The sequence below is a fragment of the Mustela erminea genome, chromosome 4, assembly GCF_009829155.1.
Source record: "Mustela erminea isolate mMusErm1 chromosome 4, mMusErm1.Pri, whole genome shotgun sequence".
Lineage (NCBI taxonomy): Eukaryota > Metazoa > Chordata > Mammalia > Carnivora > Mustelidae > Mustela > Mustela erminea.
Window position 1 is genome coordinate 86,798,831 of NC_045617.1, and position 27,313 is coordinate 86,826,143.

At 46.0% G+C, this 27,313-nt stretch overlaps 1 protein-coding gene across 5 annotated transcripts in view; it reads right to left on the reverse strand.

Annotated features, from left to right (window-relative positions):
• Positions 1-27,313, reverse strand: part of MOCS1 (molybdenum cofactor synthesis 1) — a 37,756-nt gene that overhangs the window by 3,717 nt on the left and 6,726 nt on the right. For 2 of the 5 annotated variants that reach the window (XM_032339839.1, XM_032339842.1), the window contains exons 2-10: positions 26,542-26,668; positions 24,978-25,145; positions 6,793-6,957; positions 4,560-4,621; positions 4,111-4,222; positions 3,584-3,696; positions 2,989-3,099; positions 678-798; positions 114-161 (exon numbers count right to left, since the gene is read on the reverse strand). In XM_032339839.1, the coding sequence (XP_032195730.1) occupies positions 114-161; positions 678-798; positions 2,989-3,099; positions 3,584-3,696; positions 4,111-4,222; positions 4,560-4,621; positions 6,793-6,957; positions 24,978-25,145; positions 26,542-26,668 (1,027 nt within the window). Of the gene's footprint in view, positions 1-98; positions 162-677; positions 799-2,988; positions 3,100-3,583; positions 3,697-4,110; positions 4,223-4,559; positions 4,622-6,792; positions 6,958-24,977; positions 25,146-26,541; positions 26,669-27,313 lie in introns of all 5 variants that reach the window. The other 3 variants (XM_032339844.1, XM_032339840.1, XM_032339843.1) reach the window with 3 other exon arrangements.

A 27,313-nucleotide genomic window follows, 5' to 3' on the forward strand; every position in this document is an offset into this window, starting at 1 on the left:
CGAACATCAGGATGAAATGCAGGATCGGGGGACAGGGTACCCTAGGGCCGGGGCCCCACCCTGCGGGAACCCCCGGGCCAGGGTGAGTGGTTACGTACTGATGGGTCACCCACCGATGAGGATCATGGGCCGGTTCTTCATCTGGGCAATACTGAACATGCCTGGGGTACGGGAAAGACGGGGAGGGAGAGGAAAGCAGGAAAGGGAGAAGGGAGGGGCAGGGAAAGGAGAGTTCACTGAAACCGTGGTGGACACAGTGGTGGGACAACCCGGGGACACGCACTCACCTGGGTGCACCCTGACAGAAAGCCCCCGCTGCACACTGCAAAGTCATCCCCGATAGAGCCTGAATGGGTGCCCTTGGGGGACACGGTGGATGCCTGGGACCAGCCCCGACAGAAGGCATTGTGTGGGATGACAGGTGCAGTGCCCCCCTCCCCCCTGATAAAACAGCTCAGGAGAATTCAGGCACCCTGTCCTGCACGGGCTCTGCTGTACCCATGCCCCCGAGGGAGGAGAACCATCACCACACCCCTGGTCTACAAGTGCCACAGGAGGGACTGAGCACCAGGATTGGCACGGAGTCCTGCTGGCTTCCTGCCAAGCTTTGCTCTGTCCCCTCAGCCCCTGCGGCCCACTCAGCAGCCAGCCCAGCCTTCCCTGTGCCCACCCCTTACCTGCGTGCTGCCGCTTCTTCCTGCCCACGGCGGCCCCGATGACCCTCCGCAGCTCCTCCTCGGAGGCCCCTGCCCGCAGGTGGTCCCGGAGAGACACCTCTGAGTTCCCAAAGAGGCAGACCTGTGGGCAGTCACCGTGGGGGTGAGGCAGACATGCCTCCCTTGGCCTGGAGCCTTGGCTCCCCCTGCCTAGAGTCCCCTGTGGCCTGAGTGCCAGCACCCAGGCCTCCTATGGCTGGGTCATACTCAAGGCAGGACTTCTGGCAGGGAGGGACAGAAGGTGCTGGATGGTGAAGTCACAGAAGCCAAAGGGCAGGAAGCAAACTCAGACATCCCAAAGTCTGTATCTGATTTGCAGTCATGTTACCTTCAGCTTACAGAACATACCACAAAAAATTAAAGAGCTGCCAACAGAAACAGCACATAAAAATCCTGGTCCATACCTTCTGAGACATTCCACAGAGTCGCCTCTTTATGGCCTTGAGAACAGACCCCAGTCAGCTGAGTCCCCGCAGTGCCCCCAGACGTGGCATGAACATCCCACTTTACCCCTGGCCCCTCATGGTCCGTATGCGCCCAGACATTACCCGCCTGCCTCTGAACCCACTCCAGCTTGTGACCTGGGCTGATGGCTGGACAGCACGGGCCTGCTGGAGGGGACAACCGGAGGCCATTCAAACTCGATACTCCCCGGCTTCCAGGAGAGGCTAGATGCTGTGGGGGCTCAGGGCTGGATGAGACAGTCCCAGCAAGCGAGATCCCGTACTTCTCCCACAAAATATTTTAAAGCACCTCCTAGGTGCTCGTAGAAGGCACTGTGGACAGAGGACGGAGGGAAACCTGAGAAACCTGAGGGCAGAGAGCACTGGAGAAGCTACGGGCAGAATCTAAATCTAATCTAAAAAGGCATACCTACTTCCCTCTGCTGCTAGTCCCGTTCCTTTACTCCCCCACCAGGTCCCAGGGGCCACCCTCTGCCCCAGGGGCTCCACCTCCTGAGAGCCTCCCCACCTGGCTCCTGCCTCAGTTGGCTGGTGGGAGACCGGAGAGTGAGAGGAAAGAAAGAACAGGCATTTCTGCCCCGCTTCTCCCAGGCTCTGCTGTGTCAGGAGGCGACTGCTCTCCCCAACAGCTGCAGCGCCAACCAGGTGGCTGCCCGCCCGGCTCTAGCTCTCGGTGGGCCCTGGGGGGACCCTGCTTCCTCCCCTCCCCCTCCCCCAGGTGCCCGGGATCCCCTCTAAGTCCCCATTCACCCTGTGCTATAGAGAGCCTCTCTTCAGAGAGACCCAGGGAAATCCCCCGGCTCTTGAACAAGCGCTGGATGGTCCCCGGACGTCCCACTCAATGCATCTGCCCTCCGACCCCCTCCTCCCCAGTGCTGACCAGCTCCCAAAGCCCACCGCCCCCACCCCCGGATACCTTCTCGGGGCCCTCCGTGGGCCTTACCAAGCTCCTTCCTTCTTCCTGTCCTTGCCTCACATTCTCCCCTATGGGGAACACTGTTAAGTGGCCCTCTGACTAGTCTTCCTGTTTCCAAATCCAACCAGTGGGTCGCCTTCCTCAAACATGAACGGGAGTCACGTCCTCCCTTGTCCAGAAACCACACAGCCTCCGACCACCCACAGAACACACGCCGTACCTTTCCCCTGGGCGCTCAGGCCCTCCAGCACGCGGTCACCCCATATCTGGCATTCGTCGGCCCTCGCCATGTCAGTATGAACCCCAGACAACCGTCACCCTCACTTCTCCACCCTTCAAGGTCACCAGTGTCCACGACTCACTCTCTCCAGGTCCACCACCCTTGCGGCCTGTCTGGCCACTCGTCAGACGCAGAATCACGTCCTTACTAGGAGGTCCTACCAGGGAGACTTTACCTCTGAAGGGAATGGTGTGTCTACAGCTCTCAGATATTCAGAACAGAGCTGAAGGCACAGCGTGTGCTGAGCAGGTATGAGTAATGGATGCTGGTTTCAGAGCTGAGCCCCTGGCCTGGAGAGGGGCCCACTGAGGTGATGGCTGGGGCCCAGTGCACGCAGACCCTTCACCTCTCCCCTGCCCACCATGCTAACATCGAGTCCAGGCAAGTGGCTCTCGATCAACCGGAAGGTACCTCAGGGGCCCCAGGAAGGCAGGCCATGGGTTCACTTTTCCCTTCTGTCCCCATGTGCTCCTCAAAACGGGCCCTATTTCACCAGCCATGCTATGTGTCCTGCTACCTGCTGGTCTCCCCTCCCACCGGGGGTACAAGTGCGAAGGGAGATTCATAACACAGAAGGGACAAGGGGGCCCTTACGGGGAGAGGGACACTTACCTTGAGGTTCCCATCAGCTGTGATTCGCAGTCGGTTACAGGTTCCGCAGAAATGCTCAGACATGGACGTGATGAAGCTGAGCTGGCCTCGGAAGCCAGGGATTTTAAAGGCCTGGGGTGAGCAGGGAAGGAAGGGCAGTGGAGGGGCTGCACCCGCTGGGCCACTGAGGGCACCGGAGCCCCCCCTCCACAGCTCTCTCCCGAGGAACCTAATGGAAGGGAGCACCCCTGGCCCCCAGTCAACAGAACACTGGCACAAGGCATGACCTAGGAGCTCTCTGCCTGCACCTGACCTGCCTGACAGGAAACCAGTTATGGATTCAGAGGCCTGTGGGCCACAGGGCCAGAGCACCTGCCCACTGTTCACTGAAGTGTGGCCTAGGACAGGGTACTTATGGCCATCCTATGCCCCATGCCCAGCCAGCTGCTCTGTCCATGAGGAGGGAGGCAGCTGTGAAGGCACGGTCATGCCTCCCGCTACATGGCACTGCCCGGCCTCACTGCATTCTGACCTCAGCGTCCACTCTCCCATGCCCCTTCTCCCAACTCGGCCCCAGCCTCCAACCTTGGCTGTGTTGGATTCCCCAGCCCCCAACCTTGGCTGTGCTGGATTCCTCCTCAGGCAGCTTCTCCAGCTCTGGCCACTGCTGCCGGAGGGTGTCCAGCATCTCCTTGTAGCTCACCATCTTCTTGAAGTTCCACCTGTTACCTGTGTTGGGGTTGGAAGCCTCTGAGCCACAGAGTTGCAGGGACCTGGGGTCTTCAGATTCATCCTCCCACAGGGCCCAGGAATCAGTTCCGCCTCTTGGACGGGAGGGTGGAAAGCCTGGCCTAACCCAGGTGGGTCAAACCATACCAATGCTCAAGTTGGAGATGCCTCTGATGCCCTATCATAGCCCAAGCCCTGGCACCTGCCCAACTCCCCCAACCCCCGCCCCCACCACTATGCACATAACAGGACCCAGGGTCAGCAGCATCCACAGGCCCAGTCAGCAGACCTGTTCCACCCCACTCAACTCCTCCCAAAGTCCTCAGCATCCCTACACTACACTCTCAGCATGGCGCTGGACCAGCTCTGCCTCCAGGCCCCATCTCCTCTTCCCTCCTACCCCAGGTCACTGACCATCGAAGGGCATGTACTCTATGAAGCGCACGTCCAGAGGGAGGCCCTCGGTCAAGGCCGCGAAGTCCAGGAGCTCGTCCTCATTCAGGCCTCGCATCACCACACAGTTCACCTGGCCAGGGACAAGGGGACAACAAGGGGGGCTCCCCCTGCGATCTTCTTCAGGAATGACCTTAGGGGGGTCTGGTGCTTGCCTAGGCTCTCCACTGGAGGGCCCATTCCTTGTCTCTCTCCCCCAGTTCTGAAGTTGGGGATTCCAAGGGGGTCACTGGTTTTCTCCCCTCCCTTGTAGGGGCCTGCTGGATACCAGCAGGGGGCAAGGGAGTGGTGGGGGGATGGCTGCACTGGCCAGGGCAGGGGGCTGCCATGGACCCAGATGGTGGCACTGGAAGGCCTAGCCAGGGTAGAGGGGCAGAAGTCAGAAGTCAAAAGCAACAGTATGCACTCACCTTCACAGGGCTATAGCCTAGCTCGATGGCCTTGTGGATGCCTTCCATGACCTTATGGAAGCCTGCAAGGAAGAAGAGAAGGGTCTGGAAACTTTATCCTTCTCCCCTGCCTCCCTTACAACCAGAGGAAAGCAGCAGAGCAGTAAGGCGCCTCAGAGACCACCACATCCAGGGGCTAGATAGTAAATATTCCAGGCTTTATAGGCCAAGAGGTGAAATTGAGGAAATTATTAGGTATATTCTGTAAAGACTATATTAGCTAATTTCAGAGTCTAATAATTGAGTACCATTTTTTATAACATAGCTCTACACATATAATGGAGGAATGGAATTCTTTTTGCCAGGATAATATTTTGCTTAACTGGGAGTTCATAGTTAATGTTCCCTGTCATTAAGTGGATTATAAATATTATCTGCCAAATTCATTCTTGGCTCCTAGGCTATAAAATTAAAACAAAAAAAAGGAAGGGGGCTGGATTTGGCTGGTGGACCGTAGTGTGCCAACCCTGATCTAGGTGACCCCTCTCATTGTCCAGATGGGGAAACCGAGGCCCCAAGGAGAGGCAGTGCCCTGCTGGAGGCCTCTCGCTGCATGTCCGAGAATGCAGGTTTCTAGACTCCCTTGTCAGTGCTTTACAAGTCCGTCCATTCATGCACTCTGCCTGCTCTCACCATCACTGACTGTGCAAGGGCTGTACCAGTGCCGGTGAGCGATTAGTATGCAAGTGGGTCTCCCATCTCTGTGGCTGACCCCCAGTATCTGCGATCCCAGCTAAGCTCCTTCTCACTGTCTGGCTCACTCTCCACTCACTTGTGCGTCCAAACATTTGAGTGCCTCCTACACACCAGCCCTTATGCCACACCACACAGCCTGGTGATGGTGTGTGGTTCACAGCTGGGCCATCCCCCTGGGGGAGGGTGGCCAGATGATGGTCTCCACAGTTTCCCTGCAGCATTTTTAGGTGGCCAGGCCAGGGAGGCAAAAGGGAGGAAAGTGCAGCTTTCGTAGAAAATGCTATTATGATCATCTAGAAGTTTCTGGCTTTGTGAAGCGTTCTCCCTCCAAAAGGAGGTTGTGGACACGGGAGTATAAATGGGAAGGCAGATCTGACATCAGGATCTACTGTCTCCAATCCTCGTTCTAGGAAATGAGATGAGGAGGCAGGGGAGACATGGAGGTCAGGTTGCGGGGGTGAAACCCACAAATACACTTTCCACTTGCCTGCCTCAGAGCCCTTGCAGGTTCCCGACTGACTTTCTCCTTCAAAGTAAGCTCCCTTCATCTAACTCCTCTCCCCATTCCTCATTACTCAAGGCCCAGAGTAAGTGCCTCCTCCATGGAGCCCTCCAGGTCTCCCTTGCTGAGTTCTCTCTCCTCCTCTGTAGCACTTTAATCAACACCACAAGGCAAACAAAGGTAATCTAGTAGCATCATATATTTTGGCGTGTAAGGCAGAGCAATGTCCTGTGTGTCTCTGTCCCCACCCCAGCACCGGAGCAGCTCTTTCCAGAGGGCAAGGACTCCATGAGCCCATCCTTAGCGCACAGTTGGTATAAACAGGGAGTCACCGCATGGAGCAGGGGAAAAAGAAACTGGGACTGGGAGCTAGAAGCTGTTTCCAGAGAAGAGGAAGGATTGCTGAGTCTCTGACCCTGCAGAGAAGTCTCAGTAAGGGACCACCCTCGCCAAATCAAAGGGCATCCAACCCTGGATACTTCCTATCTCAAACTAAAGTCCATGGCCCAGGAGATATTGGGTGCTGATCTAATGAGACCTGGGGCTTAGGGCTGCTCTACCTCCCCCCGCCAACGCCTGTACCCTCCCTGATGAAGCTTGGTAAGGGAAGACCACAACAGTGCTGGCCTTGACCCTGGCACCTCCAGGCAGCTGCTTTCACCCTGGGCTGCCCCACATTACCTCAGAGCTTATTATGGGGCAACCAACTTGTCCCACCTGCCAGCGACCACCTTGGTTTTAAAATGGAAAGGCCTGCACTCTAGCAACACTCTCAGTCCTGGGCACATTGGGGGCAGAGCAGGAGGAGACTGGTCACCACAGGTCTTAGCATCGAATCCCACAAGACAGTTGGTAAAGCTGAAGGGTGAGGAATAAGTGCCCCGGTTCATCTATAGCTCAGACACCAAAAAGGGAGCAGCCAGGCCCCTTGCCATGGCTCCTCCGCCAGGTGGGCCCCTGGAGGGCTGCCCTCAAATGCAAGCCACATCTGCTCACCCTTCCTGCGAACGATGAACTCAAATTTGGCTGGCACCAGAGTATCCAGACTGATGTTGATGGCACTAAGACCAGCTTTCTGCAGCTGAGGGAGCAGCCGGGCTAGGTTGATGCCATTGGTGGTGATGCCGATGGTCCTCAGCCCTTCTAGCTGGTGGAGCCGTGCTGTAGACAGAGCGGGAGTGGGGAGTTAGTCTGGGTACTCCTGGAGAAGCCTGGGGAAGAGCTGGAAGAAGAAACTCCAAGTCCAAATGAGATGGATGGAAAAGGGGTTGTCTGGACTCTTCTAGTAACTGGGTTTTGTTTAATAAAAAACAAAACAAAACAAAACAAAAATACCCCAGAAAAACAGAAAAATAAAGATTCTGATAAAAATAACCAAAAAGATTAAACACTGAGTGCTCGCTCTGGTAGAGGCCCTGCTGAGGCTTTGTGTGCCTCAGCGCACTGAAGCCTCACAACAAGGATCATCCCCATTCACTAGATAAGGCAAGGGAGACTTGGAGAGATTAAGAAAATTGCTTGAAGTCGCACAGTAAGAATGGCTGAGATTCCAATCCCTGTGTACCTGACTCTAAGACTATGCTCCCAGTTAACCAACTCACAGCTGCTCATACTCTGCACAAGAGAAGCAAAGAAGTGTTTGGATTATTTGCTAAACTGCCTCCTCCATGCCACCCCATGTCCCTAGACGTAACAGAAGGATGAAAAAAGAGTCCACAACAGCCTCAGAAGGCAAGGAAGCGTGCCTTCAATGGCCCAGATAAGTGGAGGAATCCTGAAAGATAGAAAGCAGATGGGCTCACGTGGATTGAGGAAACTATAGCCCAAAGCACATACAGAAGGTTCTGTACAAAGTAGGAGGGAACTGGCATACCCCAAATTTAGCAGTCACCTACACAGGGTGTAGGAAGGACCCTGCGCCTGTTGAGGATATTACCAGTGTGGGGAACTGTATTTGCCTGAGCTGGGTAAGTTGGTTTCCCTCCATCCCTGCCTGAAGGGGGAAGGCTGCAGCTTTTACCCCAAGGCTAGAGGACTTAAGCTAGTTGAGGGAGGTAGGGGAAACCAGCATGAATACAAACAACACTGGCAGCCAGGCCAACAAAAGCCCTGGGCACTGAGATGAGAACAGAGCCAAGAGTCAGCACACATTTAAAAAGAATGTTGCAAAAGAAAGATAAATTCCACAAATAGACGAATGAAAGAGGAAGGAAAAGTGACAGAGATAACAGAAGAGGATTCTTTTAAAAATCATAGTGTCCATCACCCCAATTTACTGAACACTACACCTGAAATGCATGATGTACTATCAGTTGGCTACTTGAATTAAAAAAAAAAATCAGAGTTAGATGAACATAGATGCAAAATCCTCAACAAAGTATTAGCAAACCCTATTCAACAACATATTAAAAGGATTATACATCAGATCAAATGGAATTTACCCCAGGGATTTGAGAAGGGTTCAAACATTCACAAAATCACTGTGATATATGCTACATTAAAAAAAAAAAAAGGATAAAAATCAGATGACTATCACATTAGATGCAGAAAAAACATCTGACAAAGTCTGACACACTTTCATGACAAAAACTTTTTTTTAATTTAAGATTTTTATTTATTTATTTGACAGGGAGAGAGAGAGAAAGAGAGAGAGAGAGATCACAAGTAGGCAGAGAGAGAGGGGAAGCAGGCTCCCCGCCGAGCAGAGCCCGATGTGGGACTTGATCCCAGGACTCTGAGATCATGACCTGAGCCAAAGGCAGAGGCTTAACCCACTGAGCCACCCAGGTGCCCCATGACAAAAACTCTTAAAAAGAAAAAAAAAGTGGGTATAGAAGGAACATTCCTCAACATAATAGAAGCCCTATATGACAAGCCTACAACTAACATCTTAGTCAATGGTGAAAAGCTAGATTAGGAACAAGACAAGGATATTTGTTCCTGCCACTTTTACTCAACATAGTACTGGAGGTCTTATTAGCTAGACCTTAGGGGGAAAAAAGAGATACAAGGTATCAAACTGGAAGAGAAAAACTAAAGCGGTTACTATTTGCAGATGACATATTATATAGAGAAAGCCCTAAAGAAGCCACCAAAAACCCATCAGAACTAATAAGTGAATTTAGTATAGTTATAGAATATAAAAGTCAATATACAAGATTTTGTTACATTTCTAAATAGTAATGACAAATTATCAGAAAGTGAAATAAAGAACAATCCCATTTATAATTGTGTCCAAAAGAACAAAATACCTAGAAATTAATTTAACCAAGGAGGTGAAAGACCACTACACTGAAAACTCTAAGACATTAATGAAAGAAGTTGAAGAAGACACAAATAAATGGAAAGATATTTTGTGCTCATGAACTGGAAGAATTAATATTAAAATATTCATTCTATCCAAAGCGATCTAGATTCAAAGCAACTTCCATCAAAATTCTGGCATTTTTTTCACAGGAATAGAACAATCCCAAAATATTTATAGAACCACAAAAGGCTCTACATAGACAAAGCCATCTTGAGAAAAAAAGAACAAAGTTGAGGCATCATGTCCCCTGATTTCAAACTAAATTACAAAGCGATAGTAATCAAAACAGTATGGTATTAGATAATAACAGACACATAGATTGATGGAACTGAACACAGAGCCCATAAGTAAACCCATGCCTATGTAGCCAATTAAGTTATGACAAAGGAACCAAGAATATGCAATGGGGAAAGGAGAGTCTTTTCAACACATTGTGTACCACTACCTTATACCATGTGCAAAAATTAACTCGGATTAAAAACTTGATCTAAACCATAAAACTCCTAGAGGAAAGCAGGGGTGATAAGCTCCTTCACATCAGTGTTGATGATGATTTTTGGAGTAGACACCAAAAGCAAAGGCAATAAAGGCAAAAATAAACAAGTGGGAAAACATCAAACTAAAATGCTTCTGTTTACAAAGGAAACCATCAACAAAATAAAAAGGCAACTTACTGAATGAGAGAAGATATTTGTAAATCATATATCTGATAAAGGGTTAATACCCAAAATACACAAAGAACTCACACAACTTGATAGTAAAAACCCAACAGACAATTTAAAATGGGCAGAGGATCTAAACAGACACTTTTCCAATATATATATAAGATAGTCCAACAGATATATGAAAAGCTGTTCAACATCACTCATCATCAGGAAACGCAAATCAAAACCACAGTGAGATACCACCTCACACCTCTTAAAATGGCTATGATCAAAAAGACAAGAAATAATGTGTTGGGAAGGATGCGGTGAAAAAAGAATGCTTGTACAATGTTGGTGGAAATGTAAACTGATACAGTTACTATGGAAAACAGTACAGAGTTTCCTCAAAAACTTAAAATTAGAACTATCATATGATCCAACAATTCCATTTCTGGATATGTTTATCTGGAAAAAAAAAAAATCCCACAACAAAAACACCCACTCAAAAAGATATTTGCACTCCCATTGTTCACTGCATTATTTACAAAAACCAAGACATGGAAACAACCTAAATGTCCACTGATGACGAATGGATAAAAAATAATGTGGTATACATACACACACACACACGCACGCGTGCGCGCACGTGCAAATATGCAATGGGATGTTATTTCACCATAAAAAAGGAAGTGTTGCCATCTGTAACGACATGGATGGACCTTGAAGGCAAACGCTAAATGGAATAAGTCAAACAGAGGAAAACAAATACCATGTAAGCTCACTTGTATGTGGAATCTAAAACCAAAAAAACCCTGAATTCACAGATAAAGAGAACAGGTTGCCAGAGGTGGGGGATAGGAGGTGAGCAAAATGGGTGAAGGGGGTCAAAAGGGACATGTATCAGTTTTAAAACAAGTCATGGGGATGTAATGTATGGCACGCGACTATAGTTAATACTATATTCAACATCGGAAAGCTGCTAAGACAGTAGATCTTAAATAACAAGGAAATAACAAGGAATCATAAATAACAAGGAAAGTAATTATAATTATAATTATAAAATAATTATAATTAGTGACAGATGTTACCCAGATTTATCATGTTCATTTTCCAGTATATACAAATATTGAATCATTGTGCTGTACACCTGAAGTTAACAATGTTATATGTGAATTACAGGTCAAAAAATCAGAGTTAATATCCTTGGGAAGGTAAATATTACATCCTGAAAACAAGAACAAGAATTAATTAGAACTCTGGAAAATAAAAGTATAGTTATAGAAAGAAAAAAAACAAAACAAAACTAGGGTGCCTGGGTGGCTCAGTCAGTTGAGCATCTGACCTTTGATTTTGGCTCAGGTCATGATCTCAGGGTCCTGGATGGAGCCCCAAGTTGAGCTCCATGCTCAGTAGGCCATCTGCTTGAGATTCTCTCTCTCCCTTTCCTGCTAGTGCACTCACTCTCTCTCAAATAAATCTTTAAAAGGAAAAAAAAAAAAGGAAAAAGCTAGATGGGAAAACAGAATGGACAGCTATGAAGAGCAAATGAGTGACCTGGAATTGAGCAAAGGGATTCTCCCATAATTACATACAAAACAATGAAATGGGACCCCCCAAAAACAAAACAAAACAAACAACCCCCCCAAAAAACAAAACCCAAGGCTTATATATATTTTTTTAAATCTTTTTTTTTTTTAACATTTTATTTATTTATTTGACAGAGATCACAAGTAGGCAGAGAGGCAGACAGAGAGAGAGGCAGAAGCAGACTGCCTGCTGAGCAGAGAGCCTGATGCGGGACTCAATCCCAGGGCCCTGAGATCATGACCTGAGCAGAAGGCAGAGGCTTAACCCACTAAGCCACCCAGGCACCCCAAGGCTTATATTTAAATATAGAAAAAGATACTGTGTAAAAATGTCCACAGTAGTTATCTTTGGTCAGGAGGGTTACAGGTGATTTTTATATTCACTTATCCAGAGTTAAAATTTGTTTCAAACTACCTGAATGCATGAATCTTGGTGAACAATCAGCTTAGCTGTGCATGAGTGCAGAAACCAGAAGTGCCCAAGACAAGCTGGACTGAGAAAAAGACAACAGCAGCTCACAAAGTTAACACCCAGTTTAGGTAGGGGTGTGTGGAAATGCACATGATCATGATTTAAGAGTATAATTATGTAACTTTTCTGGAGATAAGCTCTGTATCTGAAGACAGAAAACTGGCTAAGTTACGCTTTGTCTGGATGATGAAATATTAGGTAACCAAAAAATGACTCTTAAAATGGTGTTAGGGATGTTGGGAAATATACATGCTATATTAAAGTCCAGGTTGTAAACAGCAGTTAGGAACCAGATGCAAAGCAAAATGACAGGCAGGTCACCAAACCAAAATCTTGACAGTTGTAATGGGGGCAGTAGTGATATTCTTTTTGCTTATCTGAAATAAACATGCACTATTCTTGTAATAAGAAAATAAAAGCTTAAAAATAAAAGTTGTTGGTTTTAAAAAGTGTGAAAATTAATCATGGGAAACCCCACGAAAATGAAGTTGGGAGGTTTCCGCAGGGGGAGCACCCTCAAACTCTACCAAGCTCTATCACCTGCAGAGCAAACAGGATACTACTTTATTCTGCCAGCTGGAGAAAGAAACACTTTCCTTTTCCCCTTTGCAACAGCTCAGCCAATGAGAAGCCACCATAGTTGCAACTCCCTGTTGATTTCAATGGATTTTTCATTTATAGCAGCCTTTCTGATTTACCCCCTTTCTTCACAAAAAGCCTACCTCCTTTTGTTCTCTAGACTCTCCTCTGGTTTTGCCACAGCTTGTCCAGCCCAGATTGTAATTCTCTTTCATCCTCGAATAAACCCATTTCTGTTGGTGAATAACTGGCAGTTTTTAATATTAAAAAAAGGAAGAGAAGAGCCCGACGGTGAGAAAGTAAAATATGGAAAATTAGCAGTAGTTGGCTCCCTTTAGTAAATCAATTCTGAAGAAACACAGAGTCTAGGAACTTTTACAAAATGAAAATCTCCAGGAACACCAGAAGGAGAGTGCGTTTGAATGGGTGTGGGGGAGGGTGTTTGTAGCCTGGGGTTGAAGGCAACGGTTCAAGGAAAATGAAGCAGTTCAAGCTCCATTCTTGCTCTCAGCCACTGATGCCTTAGAGCAATCATCACGTGTCCCTTCACTGAAGAAATCTGGTGTCAACCACTCCAGCGCACTAGCTGGGGAATCCACTGGAGGTAAATTCAGGGAATCTGCCAGGGCCCTTCTGGAATGGGAGTGAAGACAACAGTCTTAGGCATTCCTTCCTCCATCTACCTCCTCCAAAGCCCCACAACTGGTGGATTAAAATCAAGGGTAACTGCCTCTTGCCAAATATGTTTCTCACTGGGGGTTTGAAGGTGAAGACCTGCAGAGCTGCCATATTAGATAATGGTGGGAGGTGCCGTTTCCATCATCTAAATGAATAGTCACTCCCGGGGTCATGCAGTATATGACTCATGCAGTCACACATGGCAAGGCCAGTTTTTTGGTGGGGAGATGACAAACATGAGTGGTAACTGTCATATTCTCAGTTCTTGAGCCCCATGGGCCTATCAGAGACTAAGATCCGGCCTTAAATCTTTTTCCATCAAGTACTGCCATACAGAATAGTGAATATCCTCAGGGGAACAAATTTACCTATTTAAACTAAGGAGACTCTTGGGAAGGACAACTGGGATCCCTGCACCCCATCCCCCAGAAACCCTATAAAATATATACCAATAAAAGTATTGGTATATATTTTTATATACAGACTGATTAAAACAGACTGAAGTAACAGAAACATGATCAATACAGTAAAAGAAATAACAAAAGATATTAGTAAGATGAATCATTTTTCATCATAAAAAACAAGGGTAAATACATAGTAGGTAAGGGCATAATCATGAAATAAAGAACACAAGAAATTAGATATACAGTAATATGGTAAGTTAGAAGATAAGATTCAGGGCTCTCCCAGGAAAAGGAGGAAGAGAGGGGCACCTAGGTAGCTCAGTGGGTTAAGCGCCTGACTCTTGGTTTCTGCTCAGGTCATGATCTCAGGGTGGTGAGATCGAGCCCTGAGTCGGGCTCTGCACTGAAGGCAGAGTCTGCTTGATATTCTCTCCTTCTCCCTCTGCCCCCAGCCCTGCCTGCTTGCTGTCTCTCAAATAAAATAAATCTTTGAAAAAATGAAACAGAGGAAGAGAATAAGAAATCAAAATATAATTTTAAAACAGTGGTGGCTATAAGTAGAAGCACAACATCCAAAGAATAGAGGTCCCAAGGAAAAAAAATTAAGCTGGCAAGGAGGAACTATCTGAAGAAATAATGGAGAGAATTTCCCCAAATTTAAAAGAAATGGCTTAGTACTGAAGGAACAATTTCGTTGAATGTCAACAGGACAAATAAAGAAAAGCCTATTCTAGGGATCTTACTGCAAAATTTAAGAAAATCAGATACAAAGGAAACACTCTAATAACTTCCAGAGAGAAAGAACACAGCATCCACCAGGAGCAAGAATCAAACCAACATCAAACTTTTCTCAACAGCAATAATGGCCGTCAGGAGACAATGTAGTGACATTTTTAACAGAACAAAGGAATGAAACTTGAACCTAAAATTTTATATGCATTCAAATAACATTAGAAAACTACTACTCTAAAACATTATAAAAACTACCTGCCAGATTTAATTAGATTCACCACCAAAATTAGATTCACCATTAGATACACAAATAAGATGAGAAACCAATTCAGTAGATGCTGCAGGAATTATAGGAATACAGGATAAGCAAATATCTTAGTAATTCCTTAAAAAACAAACAAACAAAAACACTTTTTTTTTTTTTTAAGAAAAGCCGAAGGAAAGGGATCCTGCTCAGACCCCCCACAGGGGACATCTGCTTTTCATTAGTTAGGGTGGCCAGGCCTGAGACAGCAGAGTAGTAACTGCTGGGATAGACCAGTGTGAGACCTTGTGGGGGAACTGGGAAGCCAGGAATATTAGGGGGAAGCCAGGACACTGGGGTTCCAGCTATGGCTGGCACAAGCCACACCCTCCCATCTCCTAGGAACTGTGCATTAGGGGAAAAAGAGAAACAGGAAAACCACAACACAGTCAGGAAGCAGTGGGAGGATTTTACTAAATAGTATTACATAACTTCCCCATGCCCTGGGAGTATCAGCATCCACTGAGGGGGGCACCTGGGTGGCTCAGTCTTTTCAGCATCTAACTCTCGATTTCAGCTCAGGTCATGAACTCAGGTTAATACGATCAAGCCCCACATCAGGCTCCACACTCAGCACGGAGTCAGCTTGTCCCTCTCCCTCTATTCTTCCCACTTATGTGTGCTCTCTCTCTCTCAAATAAATAAAATTGATTAAAAAAAAAAAAAAAGCATTGTTAAAGAGGGAGTACCTGGGTGGTTCAGTCAATTAAGTGTCTGCCTTCAGCTCAGGTCATGATCCCAGGGTCCTGGTCAAATCCCACAACGGGGCTCCCTGCTTCAGCAGGGAGTCTACTCTCCCTCTATCCCTTCCGCTCAACTTGTGCTTGCTCTCTCTCAAAAATAAAAAAATAAAATCTTCAAAAAATATTTTAAATTAAAAAGAGAGAGAGACACACACAGATGGGCAACCTAGTCCTAATAACATAGAGATAAAATTTTAGAAAATATCAACAGTAAGGGTGGGTGAGGAGTGACAAAAATAAGGGCCTGAGAGTGTGCTAAAGTTCTTGCCTTGTTAGGAAAAAGAAGGAGGGATCATTTAGTTAAAAGCCAAAAGAGAAGAAAAAGAAACATAGAAAAAGTGTGACAGATAAAAGATTATAGAAACAAGTCCAAATATTTCAATAGTTACAATAAAGTTACCTAGAATCAACTCACTAGTTAAGTCAGAGATTGTCAAATTTGGTAAAAGAAACGCAAGTAATAGCTACGGGCTGTTACAACAAACAGATCTAAAGCATAAGAACATAAAAAGGCTTAAAATAAAAAGTGAAACCAGATACAAGGGTCTTACTAAAGCCAAAAGCAAGCTGACACAACTTTAGTAAAATAAAACACACAGAGCTTAAAGATCCAAAATATCATTATAGAGAGAGCTACTACATAGTGATAAAAGACTGAATTCATGAAGAAGATATAACAATTCTAATCACATAGGAACCTAATAAAATCATCTCTATTATATATAAAATAAAAAGAAATGGGACCTCTGGGAGAAATTAACAAATCTACCCATTTATTTATTATTGGCAGGCCAAACAGGTAGAAAGCCAGCAAATGGAGATAACCAAAAATTTGAACAATAAAATTAACAAGCTGGCTCCAAAGAATAAATAGAGATGTCTCCATCCAATAATTAAATAACCATTCTCTGCAAGCACACACAGAACATTTATAAAATCTGCCAATATACTAAGTCATAAAGAAAGTCTCAATAAATTTTAAAGAATTATCATATAGATATCTGACTACTACACAATTAAATTATAACTTAATAAAATATAAATGAAAAATCCTTATATATTTAGAAATTAAAAACAGTACATAAATGTCATAGATCAAAGAACAAATAAGAATTAAAATTAAATACTTATAACTAAATGTTATAAAGCAATAGGCTACACCGGGATGGAAGGCAGAAGTAATAAAACAGTATACAAATATACAATAAGATTCAACAAATGCAGAAGTTGGCTTATTGAAGACTAGCACAATAGACAAACCTCTGGTGAGATTTATCAAGAAACAGAAAATAGATAAGGTACAAATAAAACATAGTAATATTAACAAATCCCAAACTACAAGTAAAACAGATTAAAAAATAAGAAAATATTATTAGTAATTTCATACCAATAAATTAGAAATCAGAAATAATGACAAATGTCTAAAAAAAAAAAACAAAACACAGAACTACCAAAACTGACTCTAAAAGAAGTCAAGAATTTGCCTAATGCAATAACTATTAAAGGAATTAAAGCATCCATTAAAAATCTCCCTGCAAAAAAAAAAAAAAAAACAACTCTCCCTGCAAAGAATATACCAGGCACAATTTTACAGGTGAGATCAAATTTTCAAAGAAGTGATTCTCAGACTAACACAAACTCTTGCAGATGAAAGAACTGGGGGGAATACTCTGTGCTATGATGTTTGTCTCCTGTTCACCTCCCCCCAAATTCACATGTTGAATCCTAATGCTCAGTGTGATGGTGTTAGAAGGTGGGGCCTTTGGGAGGTGATTAGGTCTTGAAGGTGGGAGGATTAGTGCTCTAATAAGAGATACCACAGACCTCCTTCTGCCATGTGACCAATACAATGGTAACTCTGACCCAGATGAGAGCTCTCATCTGACCATACTGGCACCTTGATCTTGGATTTCCAGCCTCCAGAACTATGAGAAATAAAGGTTTACTGTTTATAAACTACCTAATCTATATTTTGTCAAAGCAGCCTGAATGGACTAATACTACTACTCAACTCATTCTTTGAAACCTAATTTCACAATCAGTTAAAGATGGCATGAGGAAGGCAAATTACATGGCCATTTCACTCATGGATACAGATGCAAAAATTTAAAGTATCAATAAACCGAACTTAATAGTAGATAAAAGCACAGTTTATCATGACTAGGTCGGGTGTACTACAGGAGTAATATAAGATAAGCCATAATGTCATTCAGAGTACTAGGGGAAAAGAAATCATAGCTCATCCTAACATACCTAAAAAAGTATAATCTTAAAAAAACTTAAACTAGGAAGGGAACTTCATTATTTGATTAAAGTTGCTGGTGAAAAAAATAAGAAATATTCTAAATGGGGAAACATTAGGAGCATTCTTTTATTACTACTACTATTGAAAATTACACTTGAGATTTTAGATATTGCAACAGGACAAGAAAAGGAAATTAAAAGCGACAGATAAGGGGGAAAAATTCCCTTAGTTGCACATGATCTAGTTGTTAGTATAGAAAACTCCAAAGAATTTAAACATATTTTCCTAAGTTTCCTATCAATGCTATAATAAATCAAAAACAATTAGAAAATGTAATTAAAAAAAAGACACTATCCATCAGGATCCTGGCATAAAACAGGATTAATCCCGATGGTTAAAATGAAGAAGTTAATGAAAGAACTATTTGTCCCAGTATGGACAGAACTAAAAGCTCCAACAATGAATAGCATAGCACTCAGACTAGCAACATTGGGGATCCATTACCATACCTAAGGCCAAAGGCACATGGAGGAAAAATTAATTTAGGAATCCAACTAAGTCACCATGGAGGCAAGGATGCCCTATGGGAGTTTTAGTTCTGGAGAGAATTCAGCCTCTGTCAAAAACCAGGGCAGAAACTTAAATGCATCAGAAACCCAATAGGCAAGGTCACCGTGGGTGACCCCAAATGTCAGCCACCTAGAGCAAAGAGAAGGGCAAAGGAAGTAGATGGCTGTGACAAGGTGGGGGTATGAACAAAAGAGATGCCAATTCTCAACAATTTGATATATGGGTTTAATGTAATTAAAATCCCAACAGATACATTAGCAATGAACCCTCTTAAAAGAAAACTACAAAAATAATTCCATTTACAACATCCAAAAGAATAAAAGACTTAGGAATTAACTTAACCAAGGAGGTGAAAGTTTCCTGCAATGACAACTACAAAACAATGCCAAGAGAAATGAAAGTTAAATGGACATACATGATGGATTGGAAGACTTAATATCGTTAATTTGACAATACTCCCTTAAAAAACCTAAGGATTCATTGCAGTATCTATCAAAAGCCAATGGCATTTTTTTATGGAAATAGAAAAAAACACCCTAAAATTCATATGGAATCTCAAGAAAGTCCAAATAGCCAAAACAATCTTGAAAAGGAAGAACAAACGGAAGACTCACACTTCCCTGGTTTCAAAACCTATCATGAAACTACAGTAATTGAAACAGGGTCGAACTGGCATAGATATACACACTGATGAAATACAGTCCAGAAATAAATCCCTGAATGTATGGTCAAATGATTTTAAGGGTACCTAGACCATTCAAAAGGGAGGGGCACCTGGGTGGCTCAGTGGGTTAAAGCCTCTGCCTTCAGCTCAGGTCATGATCCTGGGGTCCTGGGATCAAGCTCTGCACGGGGCTCTCTGTTCAGTGGGGAGCCTGCTTCCCTTCCTCTCTGCCTGCCTCTCTGCCTATTTGTAATCTCTGTCTGTCAAATAAAAAATAAATAAAATCTTAAAAAAAAAAAAAAAAGGAATGGGAAGAACAGTGTTTTCAACAAATGGTGCTAGGAAAATTGGATACTTATGTGCCAAAGAATGAAGTTGTACCCTTACCAAACATCTTAATCAAAATTAACTTGAAATAGCTCAAGGACTGAAATATAAGTCCTCAAACAATAAAACTCTTGAAAGAAATCATAGTATAAAAGCTGTGACACTAGATTTGGCACTGGTTTCTTGGATGTGACACCAAAGGCATACACAAAAACAAAATAGACAAATTGGACTTCAGGAATATTTAAAAATTTGTACATCAAAAGACACGATCTACACGGCAAACACAGAATAGGAGAAAATATTTCTAAATCATGTATCTGATAAAGGGTTAATATCCAGAATATAAGAGAATTTCTAAAATTCAACAACAACCAAACAACCCAATTCAAAAATGGGTAAAGAATGTGAATAGACATTTCTCCAAAGACGATATAAGAATGGCCAATAAGCATATAAAAGGATGCTCAACATTACTAGTTATTAGGGAAATGCAAATTGAAATTATAGTGAAATACCACCCCACATCCTACTATCAAAAAACAAAATAAAACAAAACAAAAACAGAAAAACAGAAAAAACAAGTGTTAGTGAGGATGTGGGGAGTAGAACCTTGTGCACCGTTGGTGGGAATGTAAAATGATACAGCTGCTGTGGAAAACAGTATGGGTATTCCCCCAAAAATTAAAAATAGAATTACCATCTGACCCAGCAATTCCACTTCCACAATCTTTCTAAAAGCAGAATTTCAAAGAGAATTCTACACACCTGTTCATAGCAGCATTATGGTGGAAGCAACCCAAGTTGACCAATGATTGGAGTATCAAAACATGGTATATACATAAATATTATTCAGCTTTAAAAAGAAATGCTGCAATAGGCTATAACATGAATGAACCTTGAGGACGCTATTCTAAATGAAATAAGTCAGAGACAAAAAGACAAATCCTGCACGATTCCACTTAACATGAAATTCTTAGGGTAGCTCAACTCATAAAGACAAAACATAATGGTGTTTGCCAGGGGCTGGGGAGAGTGGAGAATGGAAATTATTTTTAAATAGTTAGAGAGTTTCAGATTTACAAGATGAAAAGTTACGGGTATTGATGGTGGAATGGTGCACAACAGTATGATGTACTTAGTACCACTGAACTATTTGCTTAAAAATGGTTAAAATAGGGGTGCCTAAGGGGCTCAGTTGGTTAAGCGTCCGACTCTTGATTTCAGCTCAGGTCAGGATCTCAGACCCCCCTGCTCTGGATGTGGAGCCTGCTTAACATTCTCTCTCCATTTCCTTTGAATGCACCTGGCATACTCACATGTACATGTCAACACACATGGGTGCGCTTTTCCTCTCCAAAGAAAAGAAAAATATTAAGTTGGTAGATTTTATGCTATGTGTATTTTAACACAATAAAAAAAAAAAAAAGAATCCAAACAGAATTTTCCATGGAACGTGCTAAGCTGATTCTAAAATGTCCATGGATAAATCATAGCTAAAGCACTGCTAAAGACTAAAAAGAATTTGCTTGAGCAGATAGTGGCCTTACTGTGAAGCTACAGTGATTGAGGCGTGTGATACTGGCCTGGAGAGAGACGAGCCAACCAACAGAACAGCACCCAACACACAAATGCACATATGGCAGATTTACTGAGGAGCCAGAGGCTTCAGTAAGAAGGTGCAGAATGCAGAGAAAATGAGACTATCACATGGGGAAAAAAAAATGAAATTGGGTTACCAAAAACTGGCCACAGATGAACTGAGGACTTAGATAAGCAAAAAGCAAAATTCCATGTATTTATTTATTTATTTACTTGACTTAATTTCTTTTTCAGTGTTCCAAGATTCATTGTTTATGCACCACACTCAGTGCTCCATGCAATACGTGCCCTCCTTAATACCCACCGCCAGGCTCAAAAGGCAAAATTTTAACTGTTTTAGTGGAAACAGAGGGAGCTGTTCTGACCTTGGGTGAGGTGTTTCCTTAAAAAGACATAACAAGCATTGACTATAAAGGACAAAAGGGATCCACTGAACAACCACTTTTGATGAAAAGAATTCTTATACAAAATGTTGCTTATTTTGTCCAACTGGGAAGAGACATTTGCAACATAAGAACTTTTACCACACCAGTATGAAAGAAAAACAGGAAGAAGAGAAACAGGGGCAGAAGACACAAGGTGGTATTACACAGGAAAGAAAAATGGTATTTGGAGCTGATCCACATGTTGAGAGATGCTTGACCTCATTCTTAAACAGGGAAATAAAAATTAAGACCAAATAAAATACCATTTCATCCTTGTTCAACTGGCAAAAATCCAGAATAAGAATACTGAGTGCAGAGGAGGACTTGGGTCAGAGGAAGCTGGAAGGAACTCTTTGTAAGATAACACCAAATTGTTTTCCAAAGTTAAACATTCACCCATCCTACCAGGCAACAGTTCCCCTCCCACAGGAAGTGCACTCCGGGACACGCGAGCCAGAATGAAAATGTTCCAAACAGTGCTGCCTGAAACATCGAAACACTGGGGACAGTCCAGATGCTCTCCAGCAGGATAAAGGGTGCTAGCCTCACATAAGCAGACTGCAGCTCAGGAGGCCCTATGCAAAGTTTGGTTGGATGGAAAGGGGAAGCCCTGAAAGACACCGGGCAGGATCCTCATCAAATCCAAAAACATTTTTAAAAATGAGATATGCAATGATAAATGCAAAAATGCCGCAACTTCACTGTCCAACAGCATGGCCATTGGCCACGTGCGGCAATTTCAACTAACTAAAACGTAATGAGTTACATCCACTCAGTTACAATCCCGCCGCAGCCACACACCAAGTGCCCAAGGTTGCGTGTGAGCACCAGTCACCCTGTCGCACAACACTGAGAGCAAGCGATGCCACCAGCCAGAAGATTTCTGGTGGCCTGTCCTGCTCCAGAAAGGTCTGCTGCAAAAGAAGGGGTAGAGGAACTCCTGCACACACAAGCTGGCAGGGAGGAGCAGTGAGGAGTTTGGGTTGGCCCAGAGGGATCAAGGTGATGGCAGATAGGGACCCAGAGTGGGCTGGGCGCTCTTCCACTCGGGAATTCTGCTGCACCAGGGTTCGGGCAGGGATCCGAAGTAATCAAGACAGCAGGCTCCCCCAAACATGCAATGCTTTTGCTCTGCTCCCCTGGGTGGGGTCCTTTGTTACTCCCACCTGAGGGTGGGGACAAGGATTGGTAAGCATCCCAGCTTGGAGGGCTAGTCCCTCCCCTCCCCTCAGCCCTGCTTCCCCACTGGCACCTACCTGCCCTGCCCTTCAGGGCAGCTTTGCTCTGAGGAACTGTCTCTGGGGAAGACCAAAGGAGCCAGGCTCAGAGATGTCCAGATATTAGCAAGCTCAGCGCCCTAGCAGCTGTCATCTTTTGCAGCACTGGGAGGAACGGGAGGCCTGTCTTTCCTCTTAACCAGCACTCTTGGAGGTGGGATAAATCCCACTTGAGGTCACTGCAGTTGGGGCCTTATCCTACCTAACATCTACATGCCGATCAACTCTTATTGGTCAGCCAGGACCCATAAACCATGGGCCAGCACAGCACAAAAGGCCCTTGAAGGGGCCACTGAACAGATGAGGACACTGAGGTTCAGAGTGGGGAAGGAATCTGCACAAGTTCCCCTGGCTGGGCAATAGCAGAGTGGGAACGGGGCTGCCAATTTTCCTGGCTTCTATTCCTGCCACTATGCAGGTCCGTGGCTACTATGGAAAGGCCTGTATCCTTGTGTCTGTACTCAGTCCTCCCTCTGACCAGCAGTGATCCCCACCCGCTCTGCTCTCCCGCAGGCCATGGGATGGACCGCAGGGGTTTAAGACGGGACCCATGCCAGAAGGCAGATGATGCAGCCTGAATCAGGGGGTGGGGTCTGGCAGTCAGCGGGGCTCAGCAGGTTCAGCTCTTTCCTGGAACCCAGGCTGTTTTCAGCTCTGAGGGGCCATCTGGAACAGGGGGTCAGCTCCGTTGGGCCAGCTCCTCCAGCACAGGAATGACGGCAGGATCCCAGGTCATATAACCAGTGGCAGCTGGAGTCAGCTGGCCATGGGGAAGGAGGGAAGAAAAGACTGTTAGGGGTACCTCCCCTAGGCTTGCAGGGCACCTGGGTCTCTCATGCTCTGTCCTTATCAGACATCGGCTCTGGTGGCTGTTTCCCCCACCAATGGGCTGTGGATCGTCAATGGCCGGGGCTGCAGCTTATTCACCTCTGTGCCTCCAGCACAGTAGCAGTCACATAAGAAGCCTCCAGAGAACATTCACTGAACCGGCAATTGAGGCAGAGACCGGAGGCCTGGGAGATCCCACCCAGGGCAGCAGGGGTGGGGGCTCGGATCTGAGAACTGGGAGCCTTATTTTCCTCTGATCTCATCATCTACAACTATAGAAGCTTAAGGTCTCTTCCTGCCTGACCTTGGGGCTCAGAAGCAAGGCATGGCAAGAGGCCTTCCGGGGTAACCCCTTACAGAGCACTTTGCCATGTGCTAGGCGCTTCTGCTCATTTCCTGCTCAGGTAAACTTTATCTCTGCCTGGGGACTTAGAATGGATTTTTAAAAAGGTTGTGCAGGGGCCTGTAGGTGTCTCAGTCGGTTAAGCATCTGCCTTCAGCTCAGGTCCTGATCTCAGGGTCCTGCGATGGAGCCCCCTGCAGGCTCCCTGTTCAGCGGGGAGTTTGCTTCTCCCTCTCCCTCTGCCATTCCTGCCTCCGCTCCTGCTTGGGCTCATGCTTTCTCTCTTTCTCTCCCTCAAGTAAATTAATAACTAAAAATCTTAAAAAGAAAAAAAAAAAAAACTTGCCCAAAGGTATGCTACTAGTAAGAGGCACAGCCGACTTTCGCATTCAGGAATGTTCTACTTGAGAGATCACACATCAAACCAACAAGTCTCAGCGAGCACCAGCTACGTGTCAGGCATGTGCCCACATGCTGGGAACATGGCTGGGAACCAAAGCTGCCTCGGCTCCCAGAGCTTTCATGCCAGTTAATGGGAGGGAGAGACAGTACAAAGGAAACATAAACATAGAATCAAGTAACGTAACTGCGGCTGAGACAAATGCTATGAAGAAAAAATAAGGAAGAACAAGGGGATAGAGTAGCGGCAGCCACACTTTTTCTGCAAAAGGCCAGACAGTAACTACTTTGGCTTTGCTGGCCACATGATCTTTGTGGCAACTGTTCAGCTCTGCAAAAGCAGCCCTGGGAAATACGTAAATGAGCGGCCGCAGCTACGTTCCAATAAAACTTTATTAGCAAACAGTGAATTTCTGATTTCATATAACTTTCCTGTGTCACAAAATGCTATTTTCTTTTGATTGATTTTTAATCCTTTAGCATTATAAAAACCATTCTTAGCCTGCAGGCCATACAAAACCAGGTGGTGGCCCAGATTAGGCCCGTGGACTCTAGCTTGCCAACGTCTGGGACAGAGAGTGGCTGGGGTGTGGATGTGGGGATGTACTTTGGAAAGAATGGTCAAGGAGGCCTCCTTAGGGAAAGGACATGTGTACAGAGACCTGAACGAGGCAGGCAGTGTGCCCTCTGCTCCCGGCAAGGGGAAGAGTGAGTCCAAAGGTGTGGGGGTGTGCACGGAGGGGCGGGACAGAGGCAGAAGGGCAGGCGAGAGGTCTCAGAGGTCAGCAAGAGCCAGACCACATGGTCCTCAAGGCCCCGGTGAGGACTTTAGCCTAAATGCGAGGGCAAACCACTGGCTCTGGCACTTAACAGCTCTGTGAGCAAATCACTGAACTTTTGGGCCTCATTTCCTAACAAGATGGGAATAATGACAGTTTCAGAGGGCAGTAGGGCCAAGTGAGCATTATGTTCGGAATGGACGTCAGCCGCTGATATGAACACTGAAATCCAGTGGGAGCTGGAGAAGTGGCCACGGCTTTTGTCAAACTTACCCACTATGTCCACCACGTCTGGCCGGATGAGCGGCTCTCCCCCCGTAAGCCGGATCTTGTCTATACCTTCCTTCACAAAGAGCCGTGCGAGGGTGAGGATCTCCTCTGTGGTCAACAGGTCGGCCTTGGGAGTCAGTGGGACGCCCTCCTCGGGCATGCAGTACTGACCTGAGGAAGGGAGGGGCTGCAGAGGTAAGCCATGACCATAGCACTGGGGCCCACGGTGCTTCCAGACCCCCACTTCCCTACCAGGACAGAAGTCTCTCCTGAGCCCCACCTGGATGGTAAGGAACGAGCTCGCCCAATCTGAGCGGGTACAAATGCTACAGAGTCTCACCAGGCCTTGCCTTTCTCACCTGTGACACATGAACACCGCCTCTTCCCTCAGAGGGGAGGCTGAAGGAATGGGTTAAAGAGGATGAATCAGGCAGAGAGCAGAACCCGGCCTGAGGTGGGGGATGTCAAAACACTGATTCCCTCAGTGTGGGGGGGCAGCTAAGCAGGGTCTGCCTGGCCTTCAGCCCATTCCTTCTGGCACTGGTCACCCTCTTTCATTTCATCCGGTGCGGCAAATAGTGACCCCTAAGTGTTTGGGTCATGAGGCTGGGAGGTACTCTCAGACCTGTGGAAAGTCACACTCCTCTGCAGTGACAAGTGCCCTCATGTCCAGTCTATTTCAGGTTATTAGTCCCATTTCACAGGTTGGGAAAACTGAGGTACTACTTGCTCAGGGGAGGTAGAATGGGGCAAATGAGGGGAGCTCTGGCAGGTTAAGGGGGCACCAACCCCTCCCCCTATCACCTCCCATGGGAGCTTATCAAGGGCTGGGTCAAGATCTAGTATAGGGTTATTTAGTCAAATTAGTAAAGGGTCCAGAATTGGTCTTTAAAGATAGAATAGAATAGCTAAAGAACATCAGAACTGCATGCAGTGAGTACTGTTTGGCTAAACGTTTACTATATACGTGCATATCTTTATTGGGCCATGAAGTAAACACATTTCTTATTGGGAGCAACCATGGAAAGCAGGAGAGAGGGAGACAGAGAAATTTTGGAAGTCCCTCCAGCAGCAGCTACACCTCCAAAGCACTCCATAAATGATTACGAAATGAATAATGAATAGTCAGTGTATTAGCCTGAGCCATAGCAACTTCTGTCACAGGCCTGGGTGTCTCAGTGGCTGGCAGTTCCGGCCACCGGCACTGCTGTGTACCTCATGTGTCAGCGGTGTCCAGCACCCTCACTCCTGCCCTGGCCACATCCTAAAAGCTGGGAACCATGGGAAGCAGGAGGGAAGAAGGAAGAGCCCTGAAGACTGAGATTTAGGACCAATCTCCACTGCAGTTCTGTTTTCAAATCTAGTTCCAAGTAGAACCCAGCTCCCAGGATCCTAAAAGTCAACCTTGACCCTTATCTTGACCTACCACCCCACCCGGCAAGCAGGGAAGAGGGGTTGGGAGGAGACACTGGGAAGGGAATGGGGAGGGATGAGGAGGCTTCCTGGATGTGAGGAGATTTCAGAAGCTGCCTCAGCACGGGGACAGGGGCCCAGGGAGGGAACTCACATCTGAGGTTGCACTTCTCGGTGAGGGAGATCCGCAGGTAGCTATGTTGCCGGCCAAAGCTGTCAGTGAGGAAGGCGGAGAAGGGGGCCGCGTGCTCCCGCAGGAACTCTCTCCTCCTGGACAACTCCTGCAGTGTCAGGCAGAGGAAACGTGGACCTCTGGGCCCTGACTGGGGGAAATGGGCATGGAGAGCCCACCACCTCCAGGACATAAGCCCCCTCCTATCAGGCATCCCCTCCCCCACCCTCATCTCCGCAGTCCTAGGGGAGCTGAGATTCTCCCTCTCATTCACAGACTAGGGTACAGGCCTAAAGGTTAGAACCTGTCCCCAAGGCCCCAGCTCAGCCCCAGGGAGCAGGACCTCTATAGGAACACAGCTGCCTGCACCCTACCCCCACCCCCTTTCTCTCCCTATTACCATCCTACTGCCCAACCCCTCTCCTTCAAAGGAAGCCTGTCCAGGAACAAGCATCTCCAGTATTTCTTGGATGCGCCAGTGGGAGAGAACATGCCACTCAGCACCTGGCAACAATGCCAGCTGGCAAGTGTGTCCAGAAAGGAGAGAGGAAGCAGATAACTGAGCAGGATGGTGGCTGCCTGGGACACGGCCGAGCCACTTCTCCAACTCAGACCTCCCATTCCCTCCCTTTACTATAGAAATAGAAAGAACTCAAAGCCAACTCGCTAACTCGGGGGGTGGGTGTCACACAAGCTGACTCCCCGTAACTACTCCCCTGTCCATTGGGCTCCCTGGGGCCTCAGCACTGCCCAG